A 17,701-nucleotide genomic window follows, 5' to 3' on the forward strand; every position below is an offset into this window, starting at 1 on the left:
TGACTGTACGGTCTTTATTTCCAACTTATGAATTTGATCCGATTAAATCGTAAGATATGAAGAGCATGATATAGGTTAATAATGGAACAAAAACAGGAAATGGTTGTCTGTGCTTTCTTATACAGGAGGCTTCAATACAGGGTTATAACTAGGAGTTGGTAACTATTTTTTGTCTTGACTGAATTATGGCTGTTGGTTTCTTGGAGGTTCAAATAGAAGTTAGAGAAAGCACCAGTGGTTTCTTCATGTATGTAACTACAAGATCCTTACATCACTATAAACAAACAATCGTTAAATGTTAACCTCTTTACAAGTATAATCTCTCAAACTAATTACAATTCAACTAGAAGTTAGTAATCATTTACCTGGGTATCTCCTCGTAATGAATGCGCCTACAAAAGAAAGCAACCATATTGACTCCAGTGCATGCCACGGCTCCATGTAACCAAACTCACACACATAAAAGCACACAGATCATCAGTCCTGGGTCAGCTGTGTAAAGTGAATCCTGTCTCCTTGCAAAGTGAATATTTTGTATTCATTTGGACGGGACCATGTCCTTTATGACTGGTTCTCTGTTCAGGTAGGTGGCCCAGTAGACCAGGTTGAAACCACTGAAGAGCACAGGGAACATAATCCGGGACATACGGTCGATTTTGCTGACGCTGTTGAAGGTCTTCTTGTTCTGCTCGGGCTTGACCTCTGGCTTGGCCTTGTTGGGGTCAGAGGTGGCACTCTTGGAGATGGTGGGCATACCACCTTGGTCCTTGATGATGTTTGGAGCGTAGTTTGCCACGGCAACAGCGTAGGCATTGTTCTTCTTCGTGACGGATGCCTCCTTCTTCTGTTGTAGGAGAGAAATAAAATACACATTAGAGATTGGTTGTAATGAATTACTGGTTGTAATACAATGAGAGACACTACAAGCCAGAGGTAATACTACTATGAAAGCTAACTGACCCTTCAAGTGTTTGATTGTTACTAGATCATTGCATTTGTTTTCTCAATACCACTCACACAGCTAAAAGCTCATCTCAAGGCACAATATCCAGACACCATAATGTGTTTGAAATGATTCTTCTGATTTGAAAATGGAGCATCTGTTGTACAGTAGCTTTTTCACAGTAATTATGATTCTGCCTTTAACCATCTATGATGTATTACCAAAAAAGTGTATAATCTGCTAAATTGCCTGTTAAGCCTTATGGAGTTTCCTTTCAATATCAATTTGGATTGAAATGAACAGTAACCTTGAGGTCCTTACGGAGTGTGAATCTCTTTGAAGTCTCTCATGACCATTCTAATTGGCCTCACTTATCAAATCTGTATTATGGCAGGATATGTCTAAGGTTTCAACCAGTTCAGTAGTTAAGCTGAAGTAAAAGCACACCCATCACTGTCACTGTCACATACATTCCTCTGAGTATGTGAGTTGTGGGAAGAAAGTGTAATTATCAAAAAATGTGGCAAAGAAATTAACTTTATATCCTGAATACAAAGCGTTATGTTTGGGGCAAATCCAACACAACACTAAGTACCACTCTTAATTTTTTCAAGCATGGTGGTGGCTGCATCATGTTATGGGTATGCTTGTCATCGGCAAAGACTAGGGAGTTTAATAGGGGGGGGAAACGGAATACAGCTAAGCATAGGCAAAATTCTAGAGGAAAATCTGGTGCAATCTGCTTTCCAACAGACACTGGGAGATGAATTCACCTTTCAGCAGATCAATAACCTAAAACACAAGGCCAAATTTACACTGGAGTTGCTTATCAAGATTACATTGAATGTTCCTGAACTGCCGAGCTACAGTTTTGACTTAAATCGGCTTGAACATCAAGATACGCAATAATCAACAACCAACTTGATGTGGCTTGAATAATTTTTATGCAAATATTGAATAATATGCTAATATTGTACAATTCAGCTGTGCAAAGCTCTTAGAAACTTCCCCAGAAAGACAGCCATAATCACTGCCAAAGGTGATTCTAATATGTACTGACTCAGGGGTGTGAATACTTATGTAAATGACATATTTCTGTATGAAATGTTCAATACATTTGCAAAAATGTCTAAAAACCTGTTTTCACTTTGTCATTATTGGGTACTGTGTGTAGGTCGGTGAGAAGAACACAAATCTATTTAATCCATTTTGAATTCAGGCTGCAACACAACAAAATGTGGAATAAGCCAAGGGGTATGAATACTTTCCGAAGGCACTGTAACTGTATCAACCATGTCCTACTTGAGAGATCACAGATCATTTGTGCGTTTCACCTCTGCTTTTGAAGCACCAACATGCAGCTCCTCATCTCATTTTATCTTCCTTTCTTTCTTTCATCCCTCCCTCTCTTTTAATAAGGTATCGCTTCAGATGCAATATCTCAACATGGATATTCAGGCAAACACTTCTGAGTATTAGAGAGCCTGGCTTGCTTTGAATATAATATATTTATTTATATGCTTCATAGGTAGGTCTTTGCATTTCCTTGACATGTATCTCTGCAATGCCATGGGGCTGTAGAATCTGTACATTAATCGAATGTATGACATTGTTCAGATTTGTATTTGTCTTGACAGCCGTTGTTCACTTGTTCTGCACATACCTCTTATTGCATTACTGAATGAAAACTGCTATTAGTGAGTACAGTACCATGATAAAGATGCAGTGTTAACTCAAATGCAGGATTGCATGTGACATTCAATTTAATGAACAGCAATATAGGACTGTCAGTGGTCAGTGGGGTTGCCCTGGTTACCTTGACGTTGACCACACTTTTGCCGTCCCAGGCCCAGCCTCTTTTAGTGAAGTAGTTGACTGTAGCAAACTCGATGAGGGCAGAGAACACAAAGGCGTAGCATACTGCGATGAACCAATCCATGGCCGTGGCGTAGGCCACCTTCGGCAGAGAGTTACGGGCACTGATACTGAGAGTCGTCATAGTGAGCACGGTGGTCACACCTGTGTCATCACAATAAGAGAAACGTGATCACCATCCAAATCACACATGTTGACAATTCATTTCAATGATTAATACTAGTAATTCCATCTGCAGTAAGTGAAGAGTACTGTAGTTCTTTCCTTGTTCACTTGTATTTCCATGTGTAACATAAAATGGTATTTCCATCCACAATGACAATCGATTATTCATGTGGATGATTCCCTGGTAGGCTAAGTATTCCCACATGTAGTGGCAAACACCTCTATGTGTGTTGAATGAAGCATTCTTTCAAGATGTAACTACTGTGTCTGCTGTTACTGTGAAAACCTGGGGAAAACTCATTATTACAATAATTTAATAGAGTTAATGGCCCTAAATAAAGCTTTTTCCACAAAAAAACTGTGCATTGAGTTTCAGGCATACTATGCATTGATTGGGGACAGAAACACAAAATTAGACTGTTTTAATTTAATTTTCACAGTAAACACAAAAGTCACTAACATACAGCTTACTAACACTCCCAATGGTTAAGTAAGCCTACTCCATCTTATCAATATTCTTACACACACACACCACACACACACACACGATGGTTAAGTAAGCCTACTCCATCTTATCAATATTCTTGAAGTGACACACACACACACAAACACAGCTTTAAGTACTGTTAAGGCTTCAAACATTCTAAAAGAGCTTTTAAACTTGTCTAACAATGTTATGAAAGCACTGTTACCATCTGTACTGTTCAGATAACTTTACACCCATAGGCCTATACACTCTCCCGCTTACACCCTCCTCTCGCTCTTGCCGGGCAAGTTCATTTTGCAAGGCTCAGTGCCCGGGGAGAGCGGAGTTTGAACATTTTAGGCCATTCCGTTGGTCCTTCAGAAATCTCCATTCACCCAGGAAACGGGACAAGGCAAATCGAACTCTCCCACTTAATCCCGTTCTCATACACATCCTCTCTTACACACACACAAAAGCATCTCTTTGAGTAGCCTATTCCTTTTCGTGATGTATTGATGTCTCTACCTTCTTGCCCTTTGTGCTGTTGTCTGTGCCCAATAATGTTTGCACAATGTTTTGTGCTGCTACCATGTTGTGATGCTGCCATGTTGTTGTCATGTTGTGTTGCTACCATGTTGAAGTCATGTTGTGTTGCTACCATGCTGTGTTGTCTTAGGTCTCTCTTTATGTTATGTTGTGGTGTCTCTCTTGTCATGATGTGTGTTTTGTCCTAAAAAAAAATGTTTTATCCAAGTCCCCGTCCCCGCAGGAAGCCTTTTGCCTTTTGGTAGGCCGTAATTGTAAATAAAAATGCCTGGTTAAATAAAGGTTAAATAAAAAATAAAATAAATAAAATGTCAGTTCTTCCTGTGGTCAAGTAACATAACTAGCTAGCTAAATATATTTTGTTATCAAACCCCCAAAAATAGTGGCTCGCAAGTGGTCCGTGACTTGCGCACAAATCTGCGTCATTGAAGAGGCAGTTGCAGTTCGTTCTGTGTGGTGCATAACGTTGGATTTATCGAATGTATTCATCAACCTGTATGTGTAGACGGCTTGACAGAAATGGTAGCAGAAGGTGAATGTTGATCTTATGTTTCACACATATCTTGATGATGCTTCGTACCATGTTGTGCAAAGACGCTGTTGGTGGGATCGATGTGTTAAGATTCTGTGCAGTGAAGATATAAAGCTGTGATTAATGGCGTCCCAAAAATGTACGCCGATAAGCATGTCACGAGTTAGACGCGTTATTAACGCGTTTACTTTGACAGTCCTAACAAAAATAGTATTTATATAACACAGTCACGATATATAGATAAATATCTGGAAAAATATGTTTTACTGTTCAATTATCTCAAGTCAAAGGTGAGCTGTTTGTCATGACCTTTTATGATGTCTAGCACATCATTTCTATGATGTGTTTAAGAAGGCATTTCGGCAGTGCAGTTCAAGTAAAGTATTACCAACAAGCTGATATGAAGTACTCGGCATGGTGCATAAAGACTATCAGGTGCTGGAGGACATGCGGGAATCCCACCCTATCAAACCACTCCAATGCTTTGAGAGGATAATGTGTTTTCCTTTTGATGTTGCATCACTCCAGACCTGTACTCCTACATACACGGGAATACACACAGAAATAACACAGACATCCACCATATTTCCTCCGCTTCCTTGAGTTTCCTCGTAAATAATCAATAGGTGTCTCTCCCCCTCAAGTCCCTGTTCTATGAATTCAGTCAAAGCAAATACAAAGCGTCTTCCTGTCTCTTTATTAATTCCCTGGCCTCGTCATTTTCAGGGAGAAAAAATACACTTCGATTACTGCATTGCAGGTGAAGGTGAGAGGATAAACAAATCTGGAAAACATGTTTTCCATTGACAATCTACACATTGTCATTGTGTACTCTAAACATGCAGACACAGGCATGTAAATAGACAACGAGTTATCATTTCTTCCTTCAAACCTCTGACTAAGATGACATTGGCATTGAAATAATGGATGTTTGTTCCCCACATGGCTGCTGATGGATAGGTTTTTTTGTGGCTTTTTTTCATTGCATTTGAGGAAACATGAAACTACATCAAACAACATACCGCAGGCTAAAAGGGTAAAATAACAATCCTCCGATTGCGAGGATAAAACGCCCTGTGGGGATATGCTTTGGAGGCTTGAAGTGGTGACTACATAAATAATTTAACCAGAACACCACCACAGAGCCAGATCTCATAGAACTGAGACAACAAGGAACACAGTTCTAAAAGGAACACTTTTCCTTAGATGGCCTTTGCTGAAAATCTGCATTATAGCGCAATTTATTTCCGATTGAGCCAATATATGCACCGTTTACTGTAAATGCAGTCTCCGCGAACACGAGAACAGTGCCTTTAAATTTCAATTGCGCTACAGCGCAGATCTTCAGTGCTATGGATTGAATCAAGACCTTAATGTTACAGTGTACTTGTGAGATATTTGTTAGGAGTTTGTCGGACATCGTTGTTTATGTAACTCATTCCTAGCTACCACAGTGTTACAAGTTACAGTGTGCCTTTAAAGAGCAACTGAAAGCAATAAATAACTTTTCTGGTAGAAAACGGACATTGTGGCATCGACATTAGTCAGAAACAATTATGGTAGTGTCAAAATGTACTACAAAGTGTAAATAGGATCATTTTCGTCATAAAGTCTCATCCAAAACTGAGATTTGCGAGATAATTACAAAAACAATTGTTTGTCACAGAATGAAGGGTACCGTAACAGTTTTCCTTGGGTTGGGTTTATTTCAATCCTGCCCACAGCTGGCAGCACCCAAGTAATCATCAATTCGGAGTGCAGCTGCACGGGACCCGATCGTAATGACCATGGTCCATTTGGTTTGACATTCGATATCCCTATGGGGCTAGTTAGGGACCATCAGTAAAAGTACATTAGACAATCTTTTAAATGTCAATAGCTCCAAATTTCAATTACTTAAAAAAACTCAAACCAACTATACATTTTAGAAATTAATATGCAAATATTGAAAGCATTTAATGAGACAACTAAAGATATGCAACCTGAACATATTGTGTAATTTATTGACGGTCCCTAACTAGCCACAGAGCTAGGCTATTCAAAGTCAAATCAACTTTCACATGGTCCCACACCAGCCGGCTGAAGCTAATTGGTGAAAGAAGTTGGTTAGCTCGCTAGCTAGTCTAGCCTACTTCCAGACAAGACCTGGTTAGGTTATCTGGAAGGGTGAATAACTAACTGTGTACTGTTTTGGCAGAGCGAATGTACCATCGCTTCCCACGTTCGAACACACAAAAGAGACACCCACATCAAAGCACGCCTTGTTATCACTGGCATTTCATAATGAGGATAATTGAAACCGAGGCTAGATATAATAATAATAATAATCAGGAGGTTCAGATCCCCTTTCAAGCATATTCATAACAACTTCATGAAACCTGTTCACTCTTTCAGTGTAGAATATGCCAAATCCCAATGAAAAGAAGGAGCAGTCGCCACAGTTCTTTGGCCCCTCTAGAAAGCTGGATTTAACAGCTATTATCTGAATATGAAATGTTTAATAACCTTGCATGAATAGCTAGACCAGGGTTTCCCAAGCTCGGGCCTCAGGACCCCAAGGGATGCACGTTTTGGTTTTTGCCCTAGCACTACACAGCGGATTCAAATAATAATCTAATCATCAAGCTTTGATCATTTTAATGTGTTTTGTAGTGTAATGGCAAAAACCAAAACGTGCACTCCTTGGGGTCCTGAGGACCAAGTTTAGGAAATGCTGAGCTAGACTGTCTCAATGAGTGATATTCATGAGAATTATCATTGAACATTTTTATAATAGTTATCAATCTGTTTGATGCACTAGAAGACTGAGGGAGAATTGTGAACAAATTAAAAGTATAGACAGAAAATCCTGCAGGTGTTGAATTTGTATGGTGAGTTGACCCCAAAATGTAAACAATAAGAAAAAGAAAGGACTCATAATATAGAAGTATTCAAAGGAAAACAATTAGATGGATATACTATTTCCCAAAACTTTAGAAACTATTCTACAATAATTTAAACCAACAACAATGCATGTAAAGACAAAACTGCAAAAGTTATGTTGTCTGTTATGTTGGCAACCACGGGCATTTAGAGTAGCTGATCTTTAATATGCCTGTGGTCTGTGTTTACATTGAGGGCTAAAGTGGTAGTTTGATGTTAAGTCAACTTAAAAGCCATGAATTTGCTCCTCTAAAAGGCCTATTAAAAACCATTCCAGTTCCCGTAATGTTAAACCATTCAACTGATACAGAACATAATCTTCATGTCATTAAGGTTGTGAATACACTGACTGGCTCTGAATACATGGAACTGCAATGCATAATTAGCGCTGATTAAAATAGGGGAATCTACATTATGGGGCAGACGGAGAGAGTGTATAGAAGCCCCAGTTTAGAGACCGACAGGTCCCTGACATTTCCAAATAGGATATAAGGGTCTGGGCTTTTATTTATTTTTTATGTGGGTCGACTGGGCTTCTTGTGATAAGCATGCTGTGATGCTCTGATAGTGTTAGCCTGCTCAGGGATAGGAGTGTATGTGCAGCATGTGACTTACTGTATCTGACCATTTGACCAGGCTGTTGTTTGGCCTGACTGTAGAGTAACAGGTGTTTGAACTAGCTAAGGTGGAATGCATTTTATCTGACAAGGGCTGATTGACTAGAAAAATTGAATATATGACTTGTTTGACTTGACCATCAATATGTTTGACCTGAACATTGAGTAGCAGAGACTTCCAGTGGAATAATATGTTTTACTTGACTACATAGGCAAACATGTTCAGCCTGACTAAAGACAAAATCACATATGAGACGTTGCAAACATGGCACCGTTGTGGTAGTATTCGCTATTTGCTGTGATCAAGTAATTGTGTGAGAAAGTGCTTACCAAAGACAGTTCTGGCGGGTACAGACTCTCGGTTGAGCCAGAAGGAGACCTGGGAGAGGATGACGGTCATGATGCACGGCAGGTAAGTCTGGATCACAAAGTAGCCAATCTTCCTCTTCAGGTGGAAGTGGGCTGTCATGACGGTGTACTCACCTACAGACAGGGAAGAAGCAGAACAAATACAGGTGAGAGTGTGGTGTGATAATTGTATTTTTTAAAATATTGGTTCAGGAGATTGTTGTCTCTGCTTGGTGTCGCTGCTCAGATCCAATAATGGGTACTGGTGTAGACTCATCAACTAGAAAACACACACTCACAGGATACTATTACTAGCGAGTGTGGGTTTTCATTTTCCAGTTGACGTTTCCTTTCCAACCCTTCACCGAAATACTTTTCTTTAAAAGACTATTTGATTCGAGCACACCATTTTTGGATTATTCTGGTCTAGACTCACCTGTGCTTGATTTAATGGTCTCTGTCCCGACAGTTTGGCCCTGAAGGTGATACTGGTTCAGTCTGGATCCATCTCCTGCTACCTCCACTGACGCTGATGCATTTCGAGTCCAAATGTACGTCACTTCAGCCATTGTGTAAGCATCTGCAGAAAGTAATAAAGGTCAATAAGTCTGTACAATAAGTCTGGCGCAACAGCTGATTGGCAAATGTACTGTAAATTGATTAATTGTAAATGTGACTAAACTAAACAAAAGTAAGGAGAAACTGTACTATGAAACAAAGATAAATTATATAAAGGAATATAATAAAAAGTTTTGGAGCACATTAAAATACATTTGGGGCAAAAAGGCAAACTCAGCTACATACTGTACTTCATTGAATCAGATAGCTCATTCATCACAAAACCCTCTGATATTGCCAACAACTTTAATGACTTTTTCATTGCCAAGATTAGCAAACTTAGGCATGACATGCCAACAACAAACTCTGAACCTTCAAAGCCAAACATAGCCATCCAAATACACCTCTGCTGTCTTCAACCAGGATCTCAGCGATCACTGCCTCATTGCCTGCGTCCGTAATGGGTCAAGCGACCATCACTCATTACGGTCTCCCTAAAACACTTCAGCGAGCAGGGCTTTCTAAATTGACCTGGCCCGGGTATCCTAGAAGGATATTGACCCCATTCTGTCAGTAGAGGATGCCTGGTTATTCTTTAAACGGGCTTTCCTCACCATCTTAAATAAGGATGCCCCATTCAAAATGTTCTGGGACACTAAAGTCCATGGAGAATAAGAGCACCTCCTCCCAGCTGCCCACTGCACTGAGGCTAGGAAACACTGTCACCACCGATAAATTCGCAAAAATTGAGAATACGTATCGTCTGAGATCCCCAAAGATTGGAAAGCTGCCGCGGTCATCCCCCTCTTCAAAGGCGGAGACACTCTAGACCCAAACTACTACAGACCTACATCTATCCTACCCTACCCTTCTAAGGTCTTCGAAAGCCAAGTTAACAAACAGATCACCGACCATTTCAAATCCCACCGTACCTTATCTGCTATGCAATCTGGTTTCCGAGCTGGTCATGGGTGCACCTCAGCCACGCTCAAGGTCCTAAACGATATCATAACCGCCATCGGTAAGAAACAAAACTGTGCAGCCCTATTCATAGACCTGGCCAAGGCTTTCGACTCTGTCAATCACCACATCCTCATCGGTAGACTCGATAGCCTTGGTTTCTCAAATGATTGCCTCTCCTAGTTCACCAACTACTTCTCTGATAGAGTTCAGTGTGTCAAATTGGAGGGTCTGTTGTCCGGGCCTCTGGCTGTCTCTATGGGGGTGCCACAGGGTTCAATTCTCAGGCCGACTCTTTTCTCTGTATACATCAATTATGTCGCTCCTGCTGCTGGTGATTCTCTGATCAACCTCTACGCAGACGACACCATTCTGTATACTTCTGGCCCTTCTTTGGACACTGTGTTAACTAACCTCCAGATGAGCTTCAATGCCATACAACTCTCCTTCCGTGGCCTCCAACTGCTCTTAAATGCAAGCAAAACTAAATGCATGCTCTTCAACCGATCGCTGCCCACACTTACCCACCCATCTAGCAACACTGCTCTGGACGGTTCTGACTTAGAATATGTGGACAACTACAAATACCTAGGTGTCTGGTTAGACTGTAAACTCTCCTTCCAGACTTACATTAAGCATCCCCAATCAAAAAATGAAATCTAGAATTGGCTTCCTATTTCGTAACAAAGGAGCCTTCACTCACTCTGCCAAACATACCCTAGTAAAACTGACTATCCTACCGATCCTTGAGTTCGGCGATGTCATTTACAAAATAACCTCCAGCACTCTACTCAGCAAATTGGATGCAGTCTATCACAGTGCCATCCGTTTTGTCACCAAAGCCACATATACTTCCCACCACTGCGACCTGTATGTTCTCGTTGGCTGGCCCTCGCTTCATATCCGTTGTCAAACCCACTGGCTCCAGGTCATCTATAAGTCGTTGCTAGGTAAAGCCCCACCTTATCTCTGCTCGCTGGTCACCATAGCAGCACCCATCCACAGCACGCACTCCAGCAGGTATATTTCACTGGTCACCCCCAAAGCCAACTTCTCCTTCAACCGCCTTTCCTTCCAGTTCTCTGCTGCCAATGACTGGAATGAACTGCAAAGATCACTGAAGCTGCAGACTCATATCTCCCTCACTAGCTTTAAGCACCAGCTGTCAGAGCAGCTCACAGATCATTGCACATAGCAAATCTGTAAATAGCGCATTCAACTACCTCATCACCATATTGTAATTTATTTTGCTCCTTTGCACACTCATCTTCTGCACATCTATCACCCCAGTGTTTATTTTGACATACTGTAATAATTTCGCCAATATGGCCTATTTAAATAAAGGTGAAATAAATAAAAAATATATTTAAAAAATACATAACTGACCAAATTATATTAAATTATGAAAGACAAGCATTGTAATTTTGAATTAGGACCAAGTGAAGAGATAGTACTTTAAAAACGTATTTTTATTTTCATAATCTAGCCAATTTTGACATTATAGCTGGCCTATCTAATGGTAAACTGCTCAGTTCTTCCTCCAGGACAAGACTCTTGGCAATAAAAGTCAACCTGTGATTAAAGTAAGGGATTTGGTTAATAATTGCATACATCTCTGGCTGTAACGGTCGTCAGTGGAAGAAGGTGAGGACCAAAGCACAGCGTGGTACTTGTTCATGTTATTTATTTAAACTGAACACTATCAAACAAAGAAACAAAAAGGTGCGGACTCCGGCCGCAAAACCTGAACCTATAGGGGAGGGTCTGGGTGGGTGTCTGTCCGCGGTGGCGGCTCTGGTGCGGGACATGGACCCCACTCCATCATAGTCCTTACCCGCTTCTTAACCTGCCTCCGTGGCGCCTTTTGAGCAGCGATCCTCGGCGCCGACCTCGGACTGGGGACCCTAGCAACGGGTCCCGAATGGACGGGAGATTCCGGCAGCGCCGGACAGGCGGGAGACTCAGGCAGCTCCGACGTGAAGGGCAGCTCCGGCAGCTCAGGACAGACGGGCAGATCCGGCAGCTCAGGACAGACGGGCAGCTCCGGCAGCTCAGGACAGACGGGAGACTCCGGCAGCTCAGGGCAGACGGGAGACTCCGGCAGCTCAGGGCAGACGGGAGACTCCGGCAGCTCAGGACAGACGGGAGACTCCGGCAGCTCAGGACAGACGGGAGACTCCGGCAGCTCAGGACAGACGGGAGACTCTGGCAGCGCTGGACAGGAGGGAGCACCTGGAGGAAAGAGACGGAGAGACCGCCTGGTGCGTGGGGCTTCCACCGGAGGCCTGGTGCGTGGAGGAGGCACCAGATAGACCAGACCGTGGAGGCACACTTGGAGGTCTCGTGCACCGAGCCTGCACAACCCTACCTGGCTGGATATTCCCCGTCGCCAGGCAAGTGCCGCGAGGTGGAACAGACCGCACTGGGCTGTGCTGGCGAACCGGGGACACCGTGCGTAGGGCTGGTACCATGACGCACTGGAGACCAGATGCGCTGAGCCGGCTTCATGTCACCTGGCTCGATGCCCTCTCTAGCCCGGCCGATACGAGGCGCTGCGATGTAACGCACCGGGCTATGCCTGCGCACCAGGGACACCGTGCGCCTCACGGCATAACATGGTGCCTGCCCGGTCCACCTCTCTCCACGGTAAGCACGGAGAGTTGCCTCCTCATACCACCGCCGCTCAGCTTTCGCTGCCTCCAGCTCTGCCTTGGGGCGGCGATATTCCCCAGCCTGTGCCCAGGGTCCTTCTCCGTCCAGAATCTCCTCCCATGTCCATGAGTCCTGAGATTTCTACCGCTGCCCGATACCACGCTGCTTGGTCATTTGGTGGTGGGTGGTTCTGTAACGGTCGTCGGTGGAAGAAGGTGAGGATCAAGCGCAGCGTGGTACGTGTTCATGTTATTTATTTAAACTGAACACTATCAAATAAAGAAACAAAAAGCACAACCGAAACAGCTCCGTCAGGTGCAAAACACACTAAACAGAAAATAATCACCCACGAAACACAGGTGGGAAAAGGCTACCTAAGTATGATTCTCAATCAGAGACAACTAAAGACACCTGCCTCTGATTGAGAACCATACCAGGCCAAACACAAAACACAACATAGAAAAACAAACATAGACAACCCACCCAACTCACGCCCTGACCATACTAAAACAAAGACATAACAAAAGAACTAAGGTCAGAATGTGACACTAGCTCCCTGTTGCTGTGCGTGCCGTGCCACCTTTGAAATGCCGGAGTTAGATATGCTGGCTTCAGTAACAAGGAAATCCTTGCTCTTTTAGCACATCATTATCACTGGTGCGTCAATATAAGTAGTATAATAAAAAATCCACATCAAAATACGTCAGTTTACGCAAGAGATATGTTTTTTTGCATCGTCTGCGAAGGTAGACAAAACCACAGCGGTGTTTGTCAGACCATGAAACATCCCGAAAATCGCTATAGCATTTCACTCTATGGAAAGGGGAGATTCTCACAAACACAATGGTGTTCTCCATTTTGCTCTATGACCCCCACAGGTGTGACAGAGTCGTCTGAATAACTAAACAAAACATGTTTTATTATCACCTGAAACAATATATTTACCCTGTCTTGGATAAAAAGGTAATATTTAGCAATCTCCCACAATAAAGCAATCTCTGACGAGAGATAGCGTGGCCTCTATCTTGCATTACGTGGTCCTTCTGTAGCTCAGTTGGTAGAGCATGGCGCTTGTAACACCAGGGTAGTGGGTTTGATCCCCGGGACCACCCATACGTAGAATGTATGCACACATGACTGTAAGTCGCTTTGGATAAAAGCGTCTGCTACCATTATAAACCTATAGCACCTGTCTGTGGGAGAAGAGGCATCTCAAGGACCACCCTACATGTGCAAAGCAACTATTCTTAGGCTCTGTTTGAATATATTAATGGATGGATTCTCCCGTTCTTGAAATAATCGTTGATAAAAATACAGGCCTATTAGATCAATGATGATCAATGAGCATAGGCTATATATAAAGAAATAATCACTGATCTGACATGACTTGGTTGGTAGTCCAGAGTAAAATCTCCTTTCACTATCCATCTATTGGTGATGTCTTCAAGGAAGGGAGGAATGAAGGACACATGGGTAATCCCAAAACAGGGGCATTGTCTCCGTTATAGGCTATTTGCCTCAGCTATATATCACTAACTTAGGTTACCACTTGTTCACCTTATAGAGGCAAGTGGCTAGACCTATTAGATAATGGACTGAAATTACTTTGCCCAAACCCCCTGCCCCGTGACTATGCAAGGTCAATGACAGGGGTTTTGGGGCAGCCATTGAGCCCGACTGAGACGCACAATCCTCCTCCACGCAATCTTTCTCCACGCAATCCGTGACTTCCATTCACAAGATTATAAACCTAGGCCTGTGAGATTACTTGGAAGTGTACATAAAATACCATGCCATTACGCACAAATTTGCAAGTTAATAGAACCATCAGAAAACAAAATTGGTGATCTACGATGGAGACTATCCTACCAACGAGACATTAGAAACTGTAATATCTTATGTTTCACCGAGTCATGGCTGAACTACGACACGGATAATATAGAGCTGTCTGGGTTTTCGGTACATCGGCAGGACAGAGCAGCTACGCCTGGTAAGACAAGGGGTGGGGGTGTGTGTCTATTTGTCAATAACTGCTGGTGCGCGATGTCTATATTAAAATAAGTCTTGAGGTATTGGTCGCCTGAGGTAGAGTACCTCATGATAAGCTGTAGACCACACTATCTACCAAGAGAGTTCTCATCTATATTATTCATAGCAGTCTATTTCCCACCACAAACCAATGCTGGCACTAAGATCACACTCAACAAGCTGTATAAGGCCATAAGCAAACAGGAAAATGCTCATCCAAAAGCGGCACTCCTAGTGGCAGGGGACTTTAATGCAGGCAAACTTAAATCCGTTTTACCTCATTTCTACCAGCATTTCACATGTGCAACCACAGGGAAAAAACTCTAGACCACCTTTACTCCACACACAGAGAAGCATACAAAGCTCTCCCTTGCCCTCCATTTGGCAAATCTGACCATAACGCTATTCTCCTGAATCATGTTTACAAGCAAAAACTAAAGCAGGAAGTGGTCAGAAGATGCGGATGCTAAGCTCCAGGACTGTTTTGCAAGCACAGACTGGAATATGTTCTGTGATTCATCCAATGGCATTGAGGAGTATACCCAGGTGGGGACAGCCTGAGGGTAGGCAACAGCCTAAGGGTAGGCAACAACACATCTGCCACGCTGATTCTCAACACCGGGGCCCCTCAGGGGTGCCTGCTCAAATCCCCGAGCTGACAAGGTCAAAATCTGTCGTTCTGCCCCTGAACAAGGTAGATAACCCACTGTCCCTAGGATGTCATTGAAAATAAGAATTTGCTCTTAACTGACTTGTCTAGGTAAATTAAAACATTGACGGGGCTGTAGTGGAGTTGTTAGAGAATTTAAAGTTCCTTGGTGTACAGATCACCCCCCTCAGGAGAGTGAAACTATGAGGCATGGGTCCCCAGATCCTCAAAAGGGTGCTACAGAGGGTAGGGAGTACGGCCTAATGCATCACTGGGGACTAGCTGGCTGCCCTCCAGGACCTATATACTAGGTGGTGTCAGAGGAAGGACGAAAAAATTGTCAAAGACTCCAGTCACCCAAGTCATAGACTGTTCTCTCTGCTACCTCATGGCAAGCGGTACAGCAGCGCCAACTCTAGGTCCAAAAGGCTCCTTAACAGCTTCTACCCCCAAGCTATAAGACTGCTGAACAATAGTCACTTTACCCCTGCCTACATGTACAAATGACCTTGACTAACCTGCACCCCCGCACATTGACCCAGTACCGGTACCCCCTGTATATAGCCTCGTTATTGTTATGTAATTTTATTGTGTTACTATTTATTTAATTTTTTACCTTATTTTATTTAGTAAATATTTTATATATTTCTTGAACCGCATTGTTGGTTAAGGGCTTGTAAGTAAGCATTCGGTGCATGTGACAAATATTATTTTATTTTACCTTTCGTTTCAACAAATAGGCTGCTGGCCTAGCTGTTACTCTCTAAGATACTATGCAAGGTGGTGGCATACACAGGGGATTGAGGATAACATTGTAGTGAATTCGAAGGGCACCATGACAGGGAATGATGCACACAACTCCATGTCTCTTCGCAATCAGTGACAGTACCAAGATAGTTAACTTGTGTTCTGACAACGCACTATGCATGGCCGTTAAGAATACAACCCACCCGTCTCTACCTAGGTATGTAACCGCATGGTGTCGTTCCTCCTTCTGAGAATAATCTGTGGCACAACCTCTTCCAGGTCCTAATACTTATAATAGTTTTTTTTTTTACTAAAGCCAATTCGAAAGTCTAGTTCCACCAGGTCATCTAATGCAAGCATTTCAACAGTGGTGCACACAGCAACAGGGAGCCAGGAAGACATGCCAATAACCAAATCTAACCCAACTTTATTCTCAAAATTTAATCAAGTTTTTCTTTAATTTTGCCACTTTATTCTCGAAATATTGCCACCATTCATATATTTATTTATTTTTTCCTCAACTTTTTCACTCCGGACGCTTTATCTGGACACGATTTGTCAGGACCTCCAACAGCCGAAGCTAAGTAGTAACATTAACATGATGCCTTCTAATTGTAGTCGCTGTACTCGCCTTATGGCGAGGATAGCTGTGCTACAAGCCCAGCTTCAGACGCAATCGTTAGGCAAGGGTAATTTCAGTGTAGGAAAGGATGAAACAGCGTCTGTGCCACCAGTAAGTACAGATAGTAGTATAAATCCCCTGGCACAGTCCCCGCAGCCGGACAACTTTCTCACGGTTTCTGGAAGGAAATGCTGTAGGAAAGCTCAACCGGTGTCGCTCATTCAGCCGACAGAAACTTTCAACCGGTTTTCCCCATTAAGCAGCGGGTCGGAGTCAGAGGCCGAGTCTTCTCTGGTCTCTACTCCTCCCGTTACGGGGTCTGAGACGCCGAAGCTTCCCACCATTAGCTCTGACAAATTGAAAACTCTAGTCATTGGCGACTCCATTACCCGCAGTATTAGACTTAAAACGAATCATCCAGCGATCATACACTGTTTACCAGGGGGCCGGGGTTACCGACGTTAAGGCTAATCTGAAGATGGTGCTGGCTAAAGCTAAAAATGGCGAGTGTAGAGAGTATAGAGATATTGTTATCCACGTCGGCACCAACGATGTTAGGATGAAACAGTCAGAGATCACCAAGCGCAACATAGCTTCTGCGTGCATATCAGCTAGAAAGATGTGTCGGCATCGATTAATTTTCTCTGGCCCCCTCCCAGTTAGGGGGAGTGATGAGCTCTACAGCAGAGTCTCACAACTCAATTTGAAACATTTGAAAACTGTTTTCTGCCCCTCCCAAAAGATAGAATTTGTAGATAACTGGCCCTCTTTCTGGGACTCGCCCACAAACAGGACCAAGCCTGACCTGCTGAGGAGTGACGGACTCCATCCTAGCTGGAGGGGTGCTCTCATCTTATCTACCAACATAGACAGGGCTCTAACTCCTCTAGCTCCACAATGAAATAGTGTTGTTAGCCAGCCTGCCAGCATAGTGGAGTCTGCCACTAGCACAGTCAGTGTAGTCAGCTCAGCTATCACCATTGAGACTGTGTCTGTGCCTCGACCTAGGTTGGGCAAAACGAAACATGGCGGTGTTCGCCTTAGCAATCTCACTAGGATAAAGACCACCTC

At 43.1% G+C, this 17,701-nt stretch overlaps 1 protein-coding gene across 2 annotated transcripts in view; it reads right to left on the minus strand.

The window, feature by feature from the left end:
- LOC118362633 (gamma-aminobutyric acid receptor subunit alpha-2-like) overlaps positions 1 to 17,701 on the minus strand; it is a 41,091-nt gene continuing 23,390 nt past the window's right edge. For both annotated transcript variants that reach the window (XM_035743130.2, XM_035743129.2), the window contains exons 7-10: positions 8,851 to 8,994; positions 8,397 to 8,549; positions 2,760 to 2,962; positions 1 to 844 (exon numbers count right to left, since the gene is read on the minus strand). In XM_035743130.2, the coding sequence (XP_035599023.1) occupies positions 539 to 844; positions 2,760 to 2,962; positions 8,397 to 8,549; positions 8,851 to 8,994 (806 nt within the window). In that variant the 3' untranslated portion in view covers positions 1 to 538. The remainder of the gene's footprint in view (positions 845 to 2,759; positions 2,963 to 8,396; positions 8,550 to 8,850; positions 8,995 to 17,701) is intronic.

The sequence above is a fragment of the Oncorhynchus keta genome, chromosome 29 (genome assembly GCF_023373465.1).
Source record: "Oncorhynchus keta strain PuntledgeMale-10-30-2019 chromosome 29, Oket_V2, whole genome shotgun sequence".
NCBI classification, from domain to species: domain Eukaryota; kingdom Metazoa; phylum Chordata; class Actinopteri; order Salmoniformes; family Salmonidae; genus Oncorhynchus; species Oncorhynchus keta.